At 43.7% G+C, this 15712-nt stretch overlaps 1 protein-coding gene across 1 annotated transcript in view; it reads right to left on the reverse strand.

The window, feature by feature from the left end:
- Positions 1-15712, reverse strand: part of LOC137372406 (melanophilin-like) — a 169875-nt gene that overhangs the window by 29574 nt on the left and 124589 nt on the right. The window contains exon 10 of the mRNA XM_068036293.1: positions 2656-2883. Within this exon, the coding sequence (XP_067892394.1) occupies positions 2656-2883 (228 nt within the window). The remainder of the gene's footprint in view (positions 1-2655; positions 2884-15712) is intronic.

Raw genomic sequence — 15712 nt, forward strand, 5'->3', positions numbered from 1 at the left:
TCTAACAATGGACTAGGGTTCTGCTAGTTTTCATTGGTTTTAACAGTGCAACTTGCCTCATACCAGCACTAGAAATCATGTAATTTGAAGTGCAAACTATGTTGAGTGTAAATCTAGTTTCCGCGATCTTTAATGCTGGTCTAACAAAGAGCCAGCCCTGCCCACAAAATTGACCACACTCCCCAATCCAAAAAACAAACATGGTGAATTTCAACCACCTGCACCTATTTTGCGTCCCTCCAAGGAGACTCTTCAAACTAAGCTTTCTTTTTTAGGCACAAAGGCACTAGAAAGTACATTTTAAAAGGTTTTAGATAATAAAAAATAGATAATTTGCTGAGAGACTGACTAGTGTAGACCAATGACACTAGTAAATGGTTTTAGTTTTTTTAAAGTCATTTTCATTGATCTTAAACTCAGGTTGCTCATAGGTGGTGGACTAGACACTCCTTAAAGATGCGTATTTTTGTGATAAACACATATTCTGCTGTATTAATAAAACTTCACAAGGTTAGCACTCTTAAATACATCAATGAATATTTTTTACTGCAACAATTACGCTGCCCAATTGTACCAGTTCATGGATAATTTTAAGTTATGATGCAAATAAGTTTGAGCAGAAACTTGAAATATAACTTCCTTTTGGAAAACCTGTGCAATTTCAATTACAATTTGCAGCCAGATTGTCGAATGCATCCAAAGTGGAAATTCAACCAGAGATAAAGTACACCCTATTGCAGCTGCATGACATTTTTCCATTTCCTACACCAGCTATCTCGCGGTCTCTGAATGCGATTGTCAATTTTCACAAAATTGTGGGTAATCATTTTCTGTGGCGAATCAAAGAGATGCCAAACAGAAGTGACTTTGATCCCATCAGTCTGGCTGAACTTTGACCCAGAAGTACAAGGAGAGACTAACCCACTGCCCCACCCAATCTTGCTTTTCACACTTTGCTTATGAGCTTTGTTTCATGCAACTTTCTTCAATAGTTACATTCAGGAGGTCGCATAAGCTGTAATGGAAGGCCTGGTCCTGTTCACACTATGAACACTACAGTCAGTTCTCCTGTTGATTATGGAGCACTTATCGTCTGAAAATGAGATGGCCTTTTTTCTTTGATTGAATAGGTAGGTAAAGCAGCACAATTTCAAGCACATGTTTCAGCAACACCAATGCCGATATGGAAATCTTTTCTCCCTCACCATCATTTTTGCCCCATATTGTTGGAGGCCTTTGACTTGTCCTGGCTATAGATAAATAGGCAATGGCAGCTCTCTGGTAACTTATCAAAGTAGCCATTCTTTATGTGTAGTTAGTGCCATTGGGCCATTCAGTGGCTGGGAGACACCTCAACCAAGCCTTAATCCATTCTCGCTCTACACCTTCTCCAGCAGTGGTCGCTGGATAGCAATCAGGAGCATCTAATTTCCCCCCTTCTCTTCCCTAGCCGAGGTTCTGAAGCCATCTGTGACACTCCAATGCCAAATTGGCTGACAACACCTAACTCAATGAAAATCAGGACTGAACCTGGAATCTTCCTGATCTGCATGGTTCAGTACCACACGGTGTACCTAATAAGCCATGAGGGAAAGATAAAAACAATTATTTTTGTCTGTCTTGCACCTTTTATTTAGTCATTTGCTCTCAGACTACTCATACTGTTCACCTGTTCACTTTATTTCTTCCCATTTTCTCCACACCGCTCATATTTATCTCTTCTTATGTTTTGCTCAGTTTTTGCATTGGAACAAACATTTTGTCACTGTTCAACTACCCAGACGTCATTATTTAGGTTCTTGCGTTTTCTCCATTTTTTCCCCTTTTGCCCCACGTCATTCTATGACGAGAAGCCAGGCAAAAGTTTGACTCCTATGCTCCTTTTTCTTTATGGGATGTGGATATCACTGGCTAGGTCAGCATTTATTGCCCATCCCTACTTGCTTAGCCATTTCAGAGGCCATTTTAAGAGTCAACCACATTGCTGTGGGTCTGGAGTTACATGTAGACCAGGTAAGGACAGCAGATTTCCTTCCCTAAAGGGCATTAGTGAACCAGATGGGTTTTTAACAACAATTGACAATGGTTTCATGGTCACCATGAGATGAGCTTTAATTCTAGATTTATTAATTGAATTCAAATTTCACCATCTGCTGTGGTGGGATTTGAACCCATGTCCCCCATTAACCTGAGCTCTAGATTACTAGTCTAGTGACATTACCACTACGCCACCGCCTACCCTATCCTACTCATAGCTCCTTCCAATGGTGCTATCGAACTGGTCACTAGTATTGATTTCAGGATGCCTCAGGGCGGGACTCACATTCTAATGCGCTCTCTCAACCAGTGGGATACTGCCTAGCTTTTGTATGATGCCTTCCTCTGAAAAGATGCAACAAGATGGGGAAACTGCTTAGAGGGGAATAGTAGGCTGAAAACTATGTCCAAAGAATATGTGGTACAGCACATACAGCTACTGCATTGCCACCACAGTGCCATTTAGTCTTCAACCTTTGAAGAGATGGGCCTTAAACCACTGAACAAGATCATTATACTCAACAAATGACAACAAAATTTACCAGGTGAGCTGAACCTGAATAATTCTAGCATCCTAGAGAGGACAAATCTAGCCTCACCTCAAAGATCATGCCATACCTTTAGAGACTCACTGTGCAGGTCTTCACTGGATGAAGTAATTTCTCGCAGACCTTCAATTTTCCTGTTTACCTCTTCCTCTTCAGATGAAGGGCCTTTGTCACTGATATTGCTGGCTAACTCACCCAATATCTTCTTCAGCTTTTCTTCTTCTAGATCTGCATCTGTCAAATCAACACCTGAGGCCTCAGAGTCAACTAGAGACAACTCTGGATGCCGAACTGGAGACTGCAAAAATAATGAGGATTAAAACAAATTAAAGCTATTTACACAGCATTACATAGAATATACTGCACAGAAATAGGTTATTCGGCCCAACTATCCTTGCTGGCATTTGGACTCCACTTGGGCCTCCTACAATCCTTCCTCATCTAACTATTAGCATAGCCCTCTATTCCCTTCTCCCGCCGATGCTTATGGAGCTTTCCCTTTCTTGAATCTACACCATTCACCTCAACTAATCCCTGTGGTAGTGATTTCCACACTCTCATCAGTCTCTGGGTAATTAATAATGGGAAACAAAGAAATGGCAGGGACTTTGAACAAATATTTTGTATCTTTCTTCACAGTAGAAGACACAAAAAGCATCCCAACAACAGTAGAAAACAGAGGCAAAAAGGAGGGAGAAACTTAAAACAATCATTATGACTAGAGAAAATGTATTAGGAGAACCGATGGGACTAAAGGCTGGACCTGATGGCCTGCGTCCTAGGGGCTTCAAAGAAGTGGCTGCAGAGATAGTGGATGCATTGGCTATAATGTTCCAAAATTCCTGAGATTCCGGAAAGGTCCCAGTGGACTGGAAAACCACAAATGCAATGCCCCTGTTCATGAAAGGAGGGAGACAGAAAGCAGGAAGCTGCCGGCCAGTTAGCCTAACATCTGTCATTTGATTGATCAGTGACTATCTTAGGTTGATGGTCCCTAATATTGCTCTTCTCCAGTAGACGAAACACTGAGCTGGATTTTATGCTTTCCCCAGTAGTGAGTATGGAGGCAGAGAGTGCATTTAATCAGGCAGAATGGTGGCAGGTGAGGACCCTGCCACCATCCAGCTTCCACCCTGATTAAGTACGTGGCAGGAAAGCCCGTGGATGGCCTTCCCGTCCCGCTGCCAATTGAGTCCTTTAAGTGGGCAATTAATACCCAATTAAGGGCCTCTTCCTGCCGCCGCTGGTATTAGCCCAGAGGCAGACGGGCCTGTCGCCATGCAGGTAGCACAACGTGCAAACCTGTGCAGGTTGCTTGCTCGTTCCCCGGGAGGAGGGGTGGGGGGTGCGGTGTGAGGTGGGTGGTCCCTCGTTCAAAAGCACTCAGTGCCTGAACCAGGGACCCAGCATTGGGAAGGAGCTGGGGGAGGGGGGGGGGGGTGCATTAAGAGCCACCTCCTGCCCTTGTTTCTGGCCACCCTCCCCCGTGACCTCCATCCCATGAAACCCCTTTCACCATCACTCATCTGTGTCTTGGGTCCATTGAAGATCCTGGGCCTCGGGTGGGTGCATTACTGGGAGCAGCCACCGCCTTCCTGGTGACGCTGTTGAGTAAAATAGCTGCCAGCCTCTGACTGGCTGGCAGCTCTCAGCAGGTGGGACTTTTGTCCCTGAGGTCCTTAATCCCAGGGAAGGCCTGCTGCTGCCCAGTTAAGTACCTGATTGGCACGCAATGCAGTGGAAATTCCCATAAAGAGGCGACACGAGGCTCTCACAGGCGGACGAGACCCCCGTCACCTGCATTAAATACCGCCCATTATCTCTGTGTCTACTCTTTCATAGTTTTAAAGACTTCTATTAGATCACTCCTCAGCTTTCTCTTTTCAAGAGAAAAGAGACCCATCCTTTCTTAATAGGTGTAACCTCACAGTTCAGGTATAATTCACATAGAACTATTTATCTGAGAGTTTTTTTTGGTATTTTTATAATTGATTTATAGGGTGCAGACTATGTTTGGATATGCATTTCTTCCCCTTCTTTCTTTTAAGTTTTTCTATATCATGTACCATTCTCTGATGGAGCAATTAGTGGGCTGACTCCTAAGCCTTCATCTTGCTCTTCTGGGGAATTAATAATGGGAAACAAAGAAATGGCAGGGACTTTGAACAAATATTTTGTATCTTTCTTCACAGTAGAAGACACAAAAAGCATCCCAACAACAGTAGAAAACAGAGGCAAAAAGGAGGGAGAAACTTAAAACAATCATTATGACTAGAGAAAATGTATTAGGAGAACCGATGGGACTAAAGGCTGGACCTGATGGCCTGCGTCCTAGGGGCTTCAAAGAAGTGGCTGCAGAGATAGTGGATGCATTGGCTATAATGTTCCAAAATTCCTGAGATTCCGGAAAGGTCCCAGTGGACTGGAAAACCACAAATGCAATGCCCCTGTTCATGAAAGGAGGGAGACAGAAAGCAGGAAGCTGCCGGCCAGTTAGCCTAACATCTGTCATTGGGAAAATGCTGGAATCCATCATTAAGGGAGTAGTAGCATGACATTTAGAAAATCATAATACAATCAAGCAGAGTCAACATGGTTTTATGAAAGGGAAATAGTGCTTGACAAATTTATTAGAGTTCTTTGAGGATGGAATGAGCAGTGTGGAAAAAAGGGAATCAGTTGATGTAGTGTATTTGGATTTCTAAAAGGCATTCGATAAGGTGCCACATAAAAGGTTACTGCACAAGAGCTCATGGTGTTGGGGAAAATATATTACCAAGGACAGAGGATTGACTAACTGACAGAAAAGAGAGAGTTGGGTTAAATTGGTTATTTTCAGGTTGGCAAACTGAGGTGCTACAGGGATCAGAGCTGGGCCTCAATAATTTACAATCTATATTAATGACTTGGATGAAGGGACTGAGTGCATTGTAGCCAAATTTGCTAACAATACAAAGATAGGTGGGAAAGCAAGTTTTGAAGTGAAGACAAAGAGCTGAATTTTCAGGCCCCACCAGGGGCAGGAATGGTAGTGGACGTGGCCCGAAAATACTGGCACTGGCCGGCGTGCCAGTTTCCTGACACCGTTCCTGGCTCTGGCAATTTTAATGGAAGCTGGATCGGGACCAGCAGGGCTACACATCCCCACTAGAATTTTCCAGTTGGCCTCCAGTTTTCTTCACCGGCTGAGGTCAGGTTAGGTGTCTGGAGGCTGGCACCCAGCGGCAAGCCAGTGGGCTAGCGCTCCAGGCAGGCCTAGAAGCCCTCCCTGCCTGCGACAGCAGCCACAGACTGCCCTATAGAGGGGCTCCCTCCCATCCCCTACCACCTCCCCTCCTTCCACAGTAGCCTGGCTGCAAGAAACATTTTTTAATTAAAGTTTTAAAAAGTTGGTGAGAGGGCTCTGCCATGTTGAAGCGTCCTCTCTTTATTTACCTACCATCACAACCTGCTGTTCCTCTCAAGCTGGAATTCTTCTGATTGGCCCTCCAGCTTCGAGAGCCTGCCCGCCGTCCTTACTTGGACACAGAACCTGTCTCCATGACAATTAAGGACGGGCCTCCGTGAAAATTGCAATGAGTGACTAATTGCCAATGGGGGAGGGTTTGGGACCTGGATACAGTCCTGACCTCTGTTTCCCATCCCTGTAGGGAAAATCAAGCACAAAATATCTGCAAAGGGATATAGATAGGTTAAGTGAGTGGGCAAAAATTTGGCAGATGGAGTATAATGCGTGAAAATGTGAGGTTATCCACTTTGGTAGGAAGAATAGAAAAGCAAAATATTATTTCAATGGAAAGAGACTGCAGAATGCTGAGGTACAGAGAGATCTGGGTGTCCTCATCCATGAATCACAAAATGTTAGCATGCAGTACAGCAAGTAATTAGGAAGGCAAATGGAATGTTGGCCTTTATTGCAAGCGGGATGGAGTATAAAAGTAGCAAAGTCTTGCTACAACTGTACAGGATGTTGGTGAGGCCACACCGAGAGAACTGCATACAGTTTTGGTCTCATTTAAGGAGGGATATACTTGCATTGGAGGCAGTTCAGAGAAGGTTCACTAGGCTGATTCCTGGGATGAAGGAGTTTTCTTATGAGGAAAGGTTGAGCAGGTTGGGCTTATACTCATTGGCGTTTAGAAGAATGAGAGGTGATCTTATTGAAACATAGGATTCTTAGAGGGCTTGACAAGGTAGATGCTGAGAGGATGTTTCCCCTTGTGAGGGAATCGAGAACTAGGGGGTACAGTTTCAGAATAAAGGATCACCCATTTAAGACAGAGATAAGGAGGAATTTCTTCTCTCAGAGGGTCGTGAATATTTGGAATTCTCTACGCCAGAGAGCTGTGGAGGCTGTGCCATTGAATATATTCAAGGCTGAGATAGACAGATTTTTGAACTATAGGGGAATCAAGGGTTATGAAGGAAAAGGCGAGAAAGTGGAGTTGAGGCCAAGATCACATAAGCCATGATCTTATTGAATGGTGCAGCAGACATGAGTTGCTGGATGGCCTACTCCTGCCCCAATTTCTTATGTTCTTATATTCTCTGCAACTGAGCACTAGACAGTGCATGAGAACAGCCAGACTCTCACTCCATTTTTTCATCCTATCTTTCTTGTGGGGACGTGCTTTTGGTTAGTGCAATGGTCCAGTCAGCACAAACAACTTGTTATTTGAGAACATCTTAGTGCACGACACAATCTGCTGATATATGAATAAATCATGATGCTATAATGAGAGGTATTTTTCTGTTCTTATCTATATATCTAAGATTACCATCTGGTATATAAATTGCACCTATATGTACAGTTCATTCCTGGTACGTTTGGGTGAGTCTACAAAAGAGATATGGGGTTTAAGCAGAGAAGATGCACATTGAGCCATTATTTGGCATTTGTACTGCAGGAGTTTGAAGTCACTGGCACCTCACCAGCTTCCTTTGTGGATGTCTCTGTTTGGAGGAGGGAAGAGAAGCATTCATACAAAAAAGCACAGCACAGAAAACACAGAGGAATGGACATGAGGCTAGGGACAGAAACAAGCACAAATATCCACAGAAAAGAGAGTAAGGAGAGAGTGTGAAGGAAGGAGAGGAATAAAGGAGGAAGAAAGGAGAGAGAGAACAGTGAGGGCGAATAAGAGGACAGGTCAGACCAACTCTCTTCTCTAATCCTTTAAAAAAAAATTCTTTTAAGTGTTCTCACAATTATTTATACTCTTTTTCAACTCTCATGAGAAGAGGATGATCTGACACATTGCCTTCACTGGGACTGCTATAGAGGACGAGATGAGCAGAAAATCTCATAAATCTTAAAAACAGAAAAAAATCTTCAATACACAACAGGTCAGGTGCAGCAGCCAGAAAGAAGAAAAATATTTAATGTTTTGAGTGGGCAATGAAACATTTATCTACCTTTTCTCTACATAGATGGTGACCAGGCCTGCTAGGCATTTCCACTAACTTTTTTGCTTGTATGAGGCTGTTGTCCAGTCAACACTTCTGCATGATGTTAAGAATTGGACTTCGGCAAATACAGAAACGGAAACTGGATGTTTTGTAATGAGGAGCTGAATTTTATGCAGGCAGCGTGGGTCCCGACGCCAGGCTAGAAAGGCAAGGGAAACCCTGCCTCGGCTCTTTGAGGGATCCTGGGCTGCAATTTACTATGTTCAAGCTGTTAACTGCCTGGCACTAGGGTCCCCATCCCTTTAAGGACAGGAATCCTGCCTCCAGAGGGCCAGCAGCTCAGCAGTGCTACCAGGAGAGGCGGCCACTGTTGGCACTGCAGTAAGCCCAGGGTCAGGAGCAGTTATGGAGGCCTGTGGTGAAGTTAAGTGGGGCAGACTTGCCAGGGCCAGTTAGGCTGGAGAGGGATGGGGAGTGTTGGTCTGGGGGCAGCCTTTGCTGCTGAGGCCCTTTGTGCCCAAACACGAGGGCCCACCCCACCCCGGCCCACAGGGAGGTTGCCAGGCTTTACTGGGCAGCCTCCCCACATGGCAGAGAGCTGCCCCCCCCACCCCCGCTGCTAATTAAATGTCAGTGGCAGTGGGAGGAGGCATTGACGTGGCCTTCAAGGACCTCAATAGATCTCTAGGTAGGAAGACCGTCCTCCGCCTTTCCCGACCAAACAAAATTCAATGGCATTGGGAAGGTGACGGGCTCACCACCCTGTCCTTCCCTCGCTATTTTTATGAGCTCCCCTGCCTCCCTGCCCATTCTTACAGGGCTGATAAAATTCAGTCCCTGCTGTGCACAGAGGATCCAGTGTAACTTCTCGGAAGGACAGAGTGACCAAACTGAAGCAATGAGTAACAGAGCTTTACTATTAGAAAATTGCACTAGGCAGATCATGTATGCATGACATCAGGTCTAACCTCTTGGATGGTAGGGGAATGGACACCAGGTGTGAAAAATTTCAATAACTGTACTTTAAAATTAACTTTACAGATATCTGGATCATCCATCTCATGAACTCCTTCTTCCTCCTGCTTACTTATGCCGTGATGTGAAAGCAACAAACATTAGCTTCATGAACTCAACTCCCTCTTTCTGAAAGACAGTTCCTGCAAGCACAGCTAAAATTCCCTGTCCCTTTTTCCTAATGCACTATTTATTAGTTCCATATTGATTCCCTCTGCTTTTCACTCAAGCCAACTTCTATCTTTTATCATTCAAAGTCTAATCTATTCAACCAATTTTTTACTAACAATCTATCCTTGCCTTTAATTTACTTTCCTCAAGTCCACTGAAACGTCTTGCACATTTGCTGAAATACTGTAGGGTGGCTTTTCTTGGTGACAGGTCACATCAATTTGCTCTCATTTAGAACTCAGTTCTTTTCATTACTTTGTAACTATGCGGCTAGTATCTAGGTTCAAGGATAAAATCAATTGGTTTACATGAGTCAAACAGACTGCAATTGGCAAAAAATGCAATACCTCTCAGCAGGTAGGACAGCCATTTATTTTGAAGCATGGTACATGGAAGACCAGGGAGTATTTTACATTGAAGGTATTCTCTCTCTCCCTATTCTATCCACAGTATATAATCTTTTAACAGCTCTCTGCTACAACATAAGAACGTAGGAAATAGCAGCAGGAGTAGGCCATTCGGTCCCTCGAGCCTGCTGCGCCAGTCAAATAGATCATGGCTGATCTTCTACTTAGTGCATTTTCCTGCACTATCCCCATATCCCTTGATATCTTAAATATCTAGAAATCTATCAATCTCTGTCTTGAACATACTCAATGACTGAGTCTCCACATCCCTCTGGGGTAAAGAATTCCACAGATTCACCACTCTCTGAGTGAAGAAATTCCTCCTCATCTCAGTCTTAAATGGCCTGCCCCTTATTCAGAGACTGGGTCCCCTGGTTGTAGAATCTACCCGCTCCCCCAGCCAGGGCAAATATCCTTCCTCTATCAACCCTGTTGAGCCCCGTAAGAATTTTGTATGCTTCAATGAGATCACCTCTCATTCTTCTAACTCTAGAGAATACAGGCTCAGCCTCCTCAATCTCTCCTCATAGGACAATCCTGCCATCCCTGGAATCAGTCTGGTGAATCTTCATTGCACTCACTATATGGCAAGTATAAGCTTCCATAGGTAAGGAGACCAAAACTGTACACAATACTCCAGGTGCGATACACAATACCCCAACATGAGTTATTATGAGTATATTGTTTGGGTTGGTGATACCCACAAAGGGCTGATGGATTTCAGTAGTTCCTTGAACATTTAGTTGCTTTTATATTGGCCTTTAAAAAGATTCTGACGGACTGGTGAACCTGAATTGGCTGCCGGTGTTTATACAATTCAAAATTTCTCATTTATCCTGGCAGCAGAATCATATATCCACTCAAAACTAGGCTGACAAATCTAAGGCAAAAGCAAAATACTGCAGTTGCTGGAAATCTGAAATAAAAACAGAAAATGCTAAAAACACTCAGCAGGTCAGGCAGCATCTGTGGAGACAGAGACAAAGTTGAAGTTTCAGGTTGATGACCTTTCGTTAGAACTGGAAAAAGTTAGAGATATAACAGTTCTTAAGCAAGTTCAGAGACAGGGACGGGGGCAGGGAAGGTGGGAAAAAACAAAATGAAAAGTCTTTGATAGGGTAGAAAGCAGGAGTGATTAAATGACAAAAGGGATGATGGTACAAGACAAAAGGGGGTGGTAATGTGACAAGTAAAGAAACAAAAATGGGTCTACAGGAGGTGTAAATGATAATAGCAGAACCTGTACCAACACCTGCTGTCTGAAACAAATGGGGACGGTGGTTATGATCTGAAATTGTTGAACTTACTGTTGAGTCTGGAAGATTGTAAAGTGCCTAATTGAAAGGTGAGATGCTGTTCATCAAGCTATGTTGAGGCCGCAGACAGAGAGGTCTGAGTGGGAGCGGAATGGAGAATTAAAATGACAAGTGACTGGAAGATCAGGGTCACACTTTTGGACTGAACGGAAATGTTCAGCAAGGTGATCACCCAATCTACATTTCATCTCCCCTCCGTAATGTAGAGGAGGTCATATCGTGAGCAAAGAATACAGTGTGCTAAACAGAAAGAAGTACAAGTCACTGTTTCACCTAGACGGAGTGTTTGGGGCTCCCAACGGTGGGAAGGAAGAAGGTGAAAGGGCAAGTGCCTTGAGAAAGGGGAGCAGTTATTGAAGGTGATAGAAAAACGGAATGGGGTGTTGCAGAGGGAACAATCCCTTTGGAATGCTGAGGGGAGAGAAAGGAAAGATGTGTTTGGTGGTGGCATCAAGCTGGAGGTGGCAGAAATGACAGTAGATGATCCATTGAAATGTGAAGGCTGGTGGGTTGGAAAATGAGAAGAAGGGGAACACTATTGTGGTTCTGAGAGGGGGAGAAAGGAGTGAGTGCAGAGGTGTAGGAAATAGGACAGGCATGGTTGAGGACCCTGTCTACCATGGTGAAGGGGAATCTTGGAACACAAAAAAAGGTGAAGTAGAGGTCCTCTGTAGGACTGGAACAAAGAACTTTCCACATAATCAGCGAAAAGATATTGTTATACCAATGTGTTTTGTTGAATGATAATTTTCTTTGGTCCACTGACTGAAGATCTAAATTTTTTTGTAGAAATTTATGAAGAACATTTCAAAAAGGATGACTGCTGGCAGCTTAAGATGATTTGCTACACTGTATCCTACATTGCAATGGACCGTGAGGAGGGAGACGAAATGTCTGTGCATTTCCCAGCAAGAACCAAGACCCAGGAAGTTTAAAGGAACTACCTGTTCTTTTCAGCAAGCGGACAAATACTGCTAACTGCTCTATTTGAATCACTGAGTGACTGTCATGTGACAAGCCCCTCCCCATCTGTGGTTTTAAGCTGGTTTTTCTCTGTAGCAGAAAGAGGAGAAGCAACTAGACTCTGACACGTGCAGACCCTAAGTGGGAGTCCCTCTCTCTCTCTATTCCAGCTTGAAAGCTTTCAAATCCTACTTGTTGATTCACCATCTTAACTTACTCTGGCTATAATTGGAAACTCCATTGGAGGAAATCATCCGCATTGCTGTTTTCAAGATACTCACCGAATCAGTCATCTACCTCTTCAAACTAAAAGCCTCAGGACCACCAAATTCAGCCAGAAGCCAGCCAAAGCACAAAACTTCACAGATTGTTTCTTTTTTATTTTTATGGACTCTAAGTCAACCAATCTACCCTTCCCCACTCTGTAACCTATTTGTGTGTGTGTGAACCTCTAGTGCGTGTGCGAGTGAAAGTTGCCATGTAGCTTATTATTTTAATAGTTTGGTTTAAGTACAATAAAGGTAACCTCTTTCTTTGTTAACTCAAGAAAACCTGTCCGATTGGTTCTTGTTATGAGCATAGCAAGTAAGTAATCAAACACCTACAGAATTGGCTAGTACATTCACTTTAAAAAAGCATTAAACCTGTTGTGGTCAAACAAGGGGAGGGAAAAGAGGGAAGCCCTACGACCCCTCCTCACTTGACCGTAACAACAGGACTCAAATAAAAATGGAAAATGCTGGAAATACTCAGCAGGTCAGGCAGCATCTGTGGAGAGAGAAACTAAATTAACATTTCTGATGAAAGATCATTGACCTGAAACTATTTCTAGCATTTTCTGTTTTTATTTCAGGTTTCCAGCATCCACAGTATTTTGCTTCTGTATTAATAGCTAGAACTCATCGATTCCCACAGTGACAATTTTTATTTGGAGGAAGTGAGTGGCGTTAAAGGAAAAGTTGTACAATATAAGAACAAGTTCAGCCAGGCAGCAGAGGGTGGTGGTAGACAGGGACTGGTTGGCCTTCTGTTCAAAAAAGAAGCAGAAAGCTCTCAGACCATTCTGTTGGGAGATGGAGGTGTAGAGAGACCTGGCGTCCATGCTGAATAACGGACAATCGAGGCCAACACTCTTTCCCCTTCCGACGCCACCTTCCTGAGGCAAGGCCAGTAGATGAAAAAACTGTCCTGTCATCCCCTCCCTTACCACCATCAAAAGGTCCCAAATAATCCTTCCAGGTGAAACAGTGATTTACTTTTAATTCTTTCAAATAGGTATACTGTAATCATTGCTCACGATGCAGTCTCCTCTCTACTGGGGAGACCAACGCAGGTTGCTGAACAACTCCATTGAATCCTCAAGCATGATCCTGACCTTCCAATCTTCCGACCGCTTGTCATTTTAATTACCTGTTCCACTCCCACTCTGATCTCTCTGTCATCGGCCTCCTACACTGTTTCAATGAAGCTCAATGTAAGCTTGAGGAATAGCATCTCATCTTTTGATTAGGCACTTCACAACCTTCCGGACTCAACAGAGTTCAACAATTTCATATCATAACCATTGTTCCCATTAGTCATAGAGTCATAGAGTTATACAGCACAGAAACAGGCCCTTCGGTGCATCGTGTCTGTGCCAGCCATCCAGCACCTATCTATTCTAATCTCATATTCCTGCACTTGGCCTGTAGCCTTGTATGCTATGGCGTTTCAAGTGCTCATCTAAATACTCCCATTGTTTGGGACAATAGGTAATGGTTCTGTTGTTGCTATTTACAGCTCCTCTGGACCCTTCTTTTGTTTCTTTCCTTGTCCCATTACCATCCTCCTTTGTACCATTATCCTTTTTGTCATTTTGTCTCTCCTGCCTTCCACCCACCTCAAACCTTCCTTTTTATTCTATTCCCCCACCCCGATGTTCCCTGGCTCTTTATCTGCTTATAAACTGTTCAATCTTTAACTTCTTGCAGTTCTGATGAAAAAGAAAGATCATCGAGCTGAAACGTTGCGCCGAATTTTGCTGATTACTGGCAAGGCCTGCCACTGGGGCCAAAAGTGGAAAGCGACCCCATGTCAGCAGGCGGCAGGACCCAGGGCATCATATTTTCACTGGCGGCCAATTAATAGGCCAACCCCCAAGAGCTGGCAGCCAAATCAGAGGGCTGGCAGCTCAGCAATGCCATGGCTAGTGGTGAGGCTGCAGCTCCAGGGTTAATATGTCATAAAAAGCAAAGCACTGGGATTCATTTTTAGAGGGATAGAATCATAGAATGGTTATAGGAGGCCATTCACCCCATTATGTCCATGCTGGCTCTCTGGAAGAGCAGTTCAGCTAGTCCCATTCTTCGCCCTTTCCCTGTAGCCCAATAAATGTTTTCTCTTCAGGTTCTTATATAATTCCCTATTGAAAGCCACGACTGAATCTGCCTCCACCACAATCTCTTCCAAATGCTAACCACTTGGTGCATAAAAAGGATTTTCCTCATGTTGCCATTGGTTCTTTTGCCAATCAGCTTATTTGGTGTTCTCTGGTTCTCGACCCTTCTGCCAATGGGAACAGTTTCTCTCTAGCTACTCTGCTGAGATCCCTCATGATTTTGAACAGCTCTATCCAATCTCCACTCAACCTTCCCTTCTCTAAGAACAACAAACTCAGCTTCTCCAGTCTATCCCTGTAACTGAAGTCCCTCATCCCTGGAACCACTCCCGTAAACCTTTTCTCCACCCTCTCTAATGCTATCACATCCTTCCTAAAGTGTGGTGCCCAGAACTGGACACAGTTCTCCAGCTGAACACAAGAACACAAGAAATAGTAGTAGAAGTAGACCATATGGTCCATCGAGCCTGCTATGATCATGGCTGATCTTGAACTTCAATTCCACTTTCCTGCCCACTCTCCATATCCCTTGATTCCCTGCGAGACAAAAAATTTATCTATTCCAGCCTTAAATGTATTCAATGATGGAGCATCCACAACCCTCTGGGTTAGAGAATTCAAAAGATTCACAATCCTTTGAGTGCAATAATTTCTCCTCATCTCAGTCCTGAATGATTGACCCCTTATCCTGAGACTGTACCCCCATGTTCTAGATTGCCTGACCAGTGGGAACAATCTCTCAGCCTCTATCCGATCAAGCCCTTTCAGAATCTTGTATGTCTCAATTAGATCGCCTCTAATTCTTCTAAACTCCAGAGAATCTAGGCCCAATTTACTCAGCCTCTCATCATAGGTCAACCCCCTCATCCCAGGGACCAATTTAGTAAATCTTCGCTGCACTGCCTCCAGTGCAAGTATATCCTTTCTTAAATGTGGAGACCAAAACTGCACATAATATTCCAGGTGCGGTCTCACCAATGCCCTGTACAATTTTAGTAAGACTTCTTTATTCCTGTACTCCAATCCCCTTGCAATAAAGGCCAATATGCCATTTGCCTTCCTAATAGCCTGCATGTTAACTTTGTGTATTCCTTGTACGAGTACCCCCAAGTCTCTCTGAACATCAACATTTACCAGTTTCATACCATTTAAAAAATATTCTGCTTTTCTATTTTTACGACCAAAGTGAACAACTTCACACTTCCCTACATTATACTTCATTTGCCATCTTGTTGCCCACTCATTTAACCTGTCTATATCTCTTTGCAGCCTCTCTACATCCTCCCCACAGCTTTCCTTTCCACCAAGCTTTGTATGATCAGCAAACTTAGATGCATTACTTAAATAAAATCAAAATACTGTGGATGCTGGAAATCTGAAATAAAAACAAGAAATGCTGGAAATACTTTTTTTGTGTTTATTTTATTTTATTTCATCTTAGTTTGTTCAGTTTGCTTACCCACTTTTTTC

This window comes from Heterodontus francisci, chromosome 7 (assembly GCF_036365525.1).
Source record: "Heterodontus francisci isolate sHetFra1 chromosome 7, sHetFra1.hap1, whole genome shotgun sequence".
NCBI classification, from domain to species: domain Eukaryota; kingdom Metazoa; phylum Chordata; class Chondrichthyes; order Heterodontiformes; family Heterodontidae; genus Heterodontus; species Heterodontus francisci.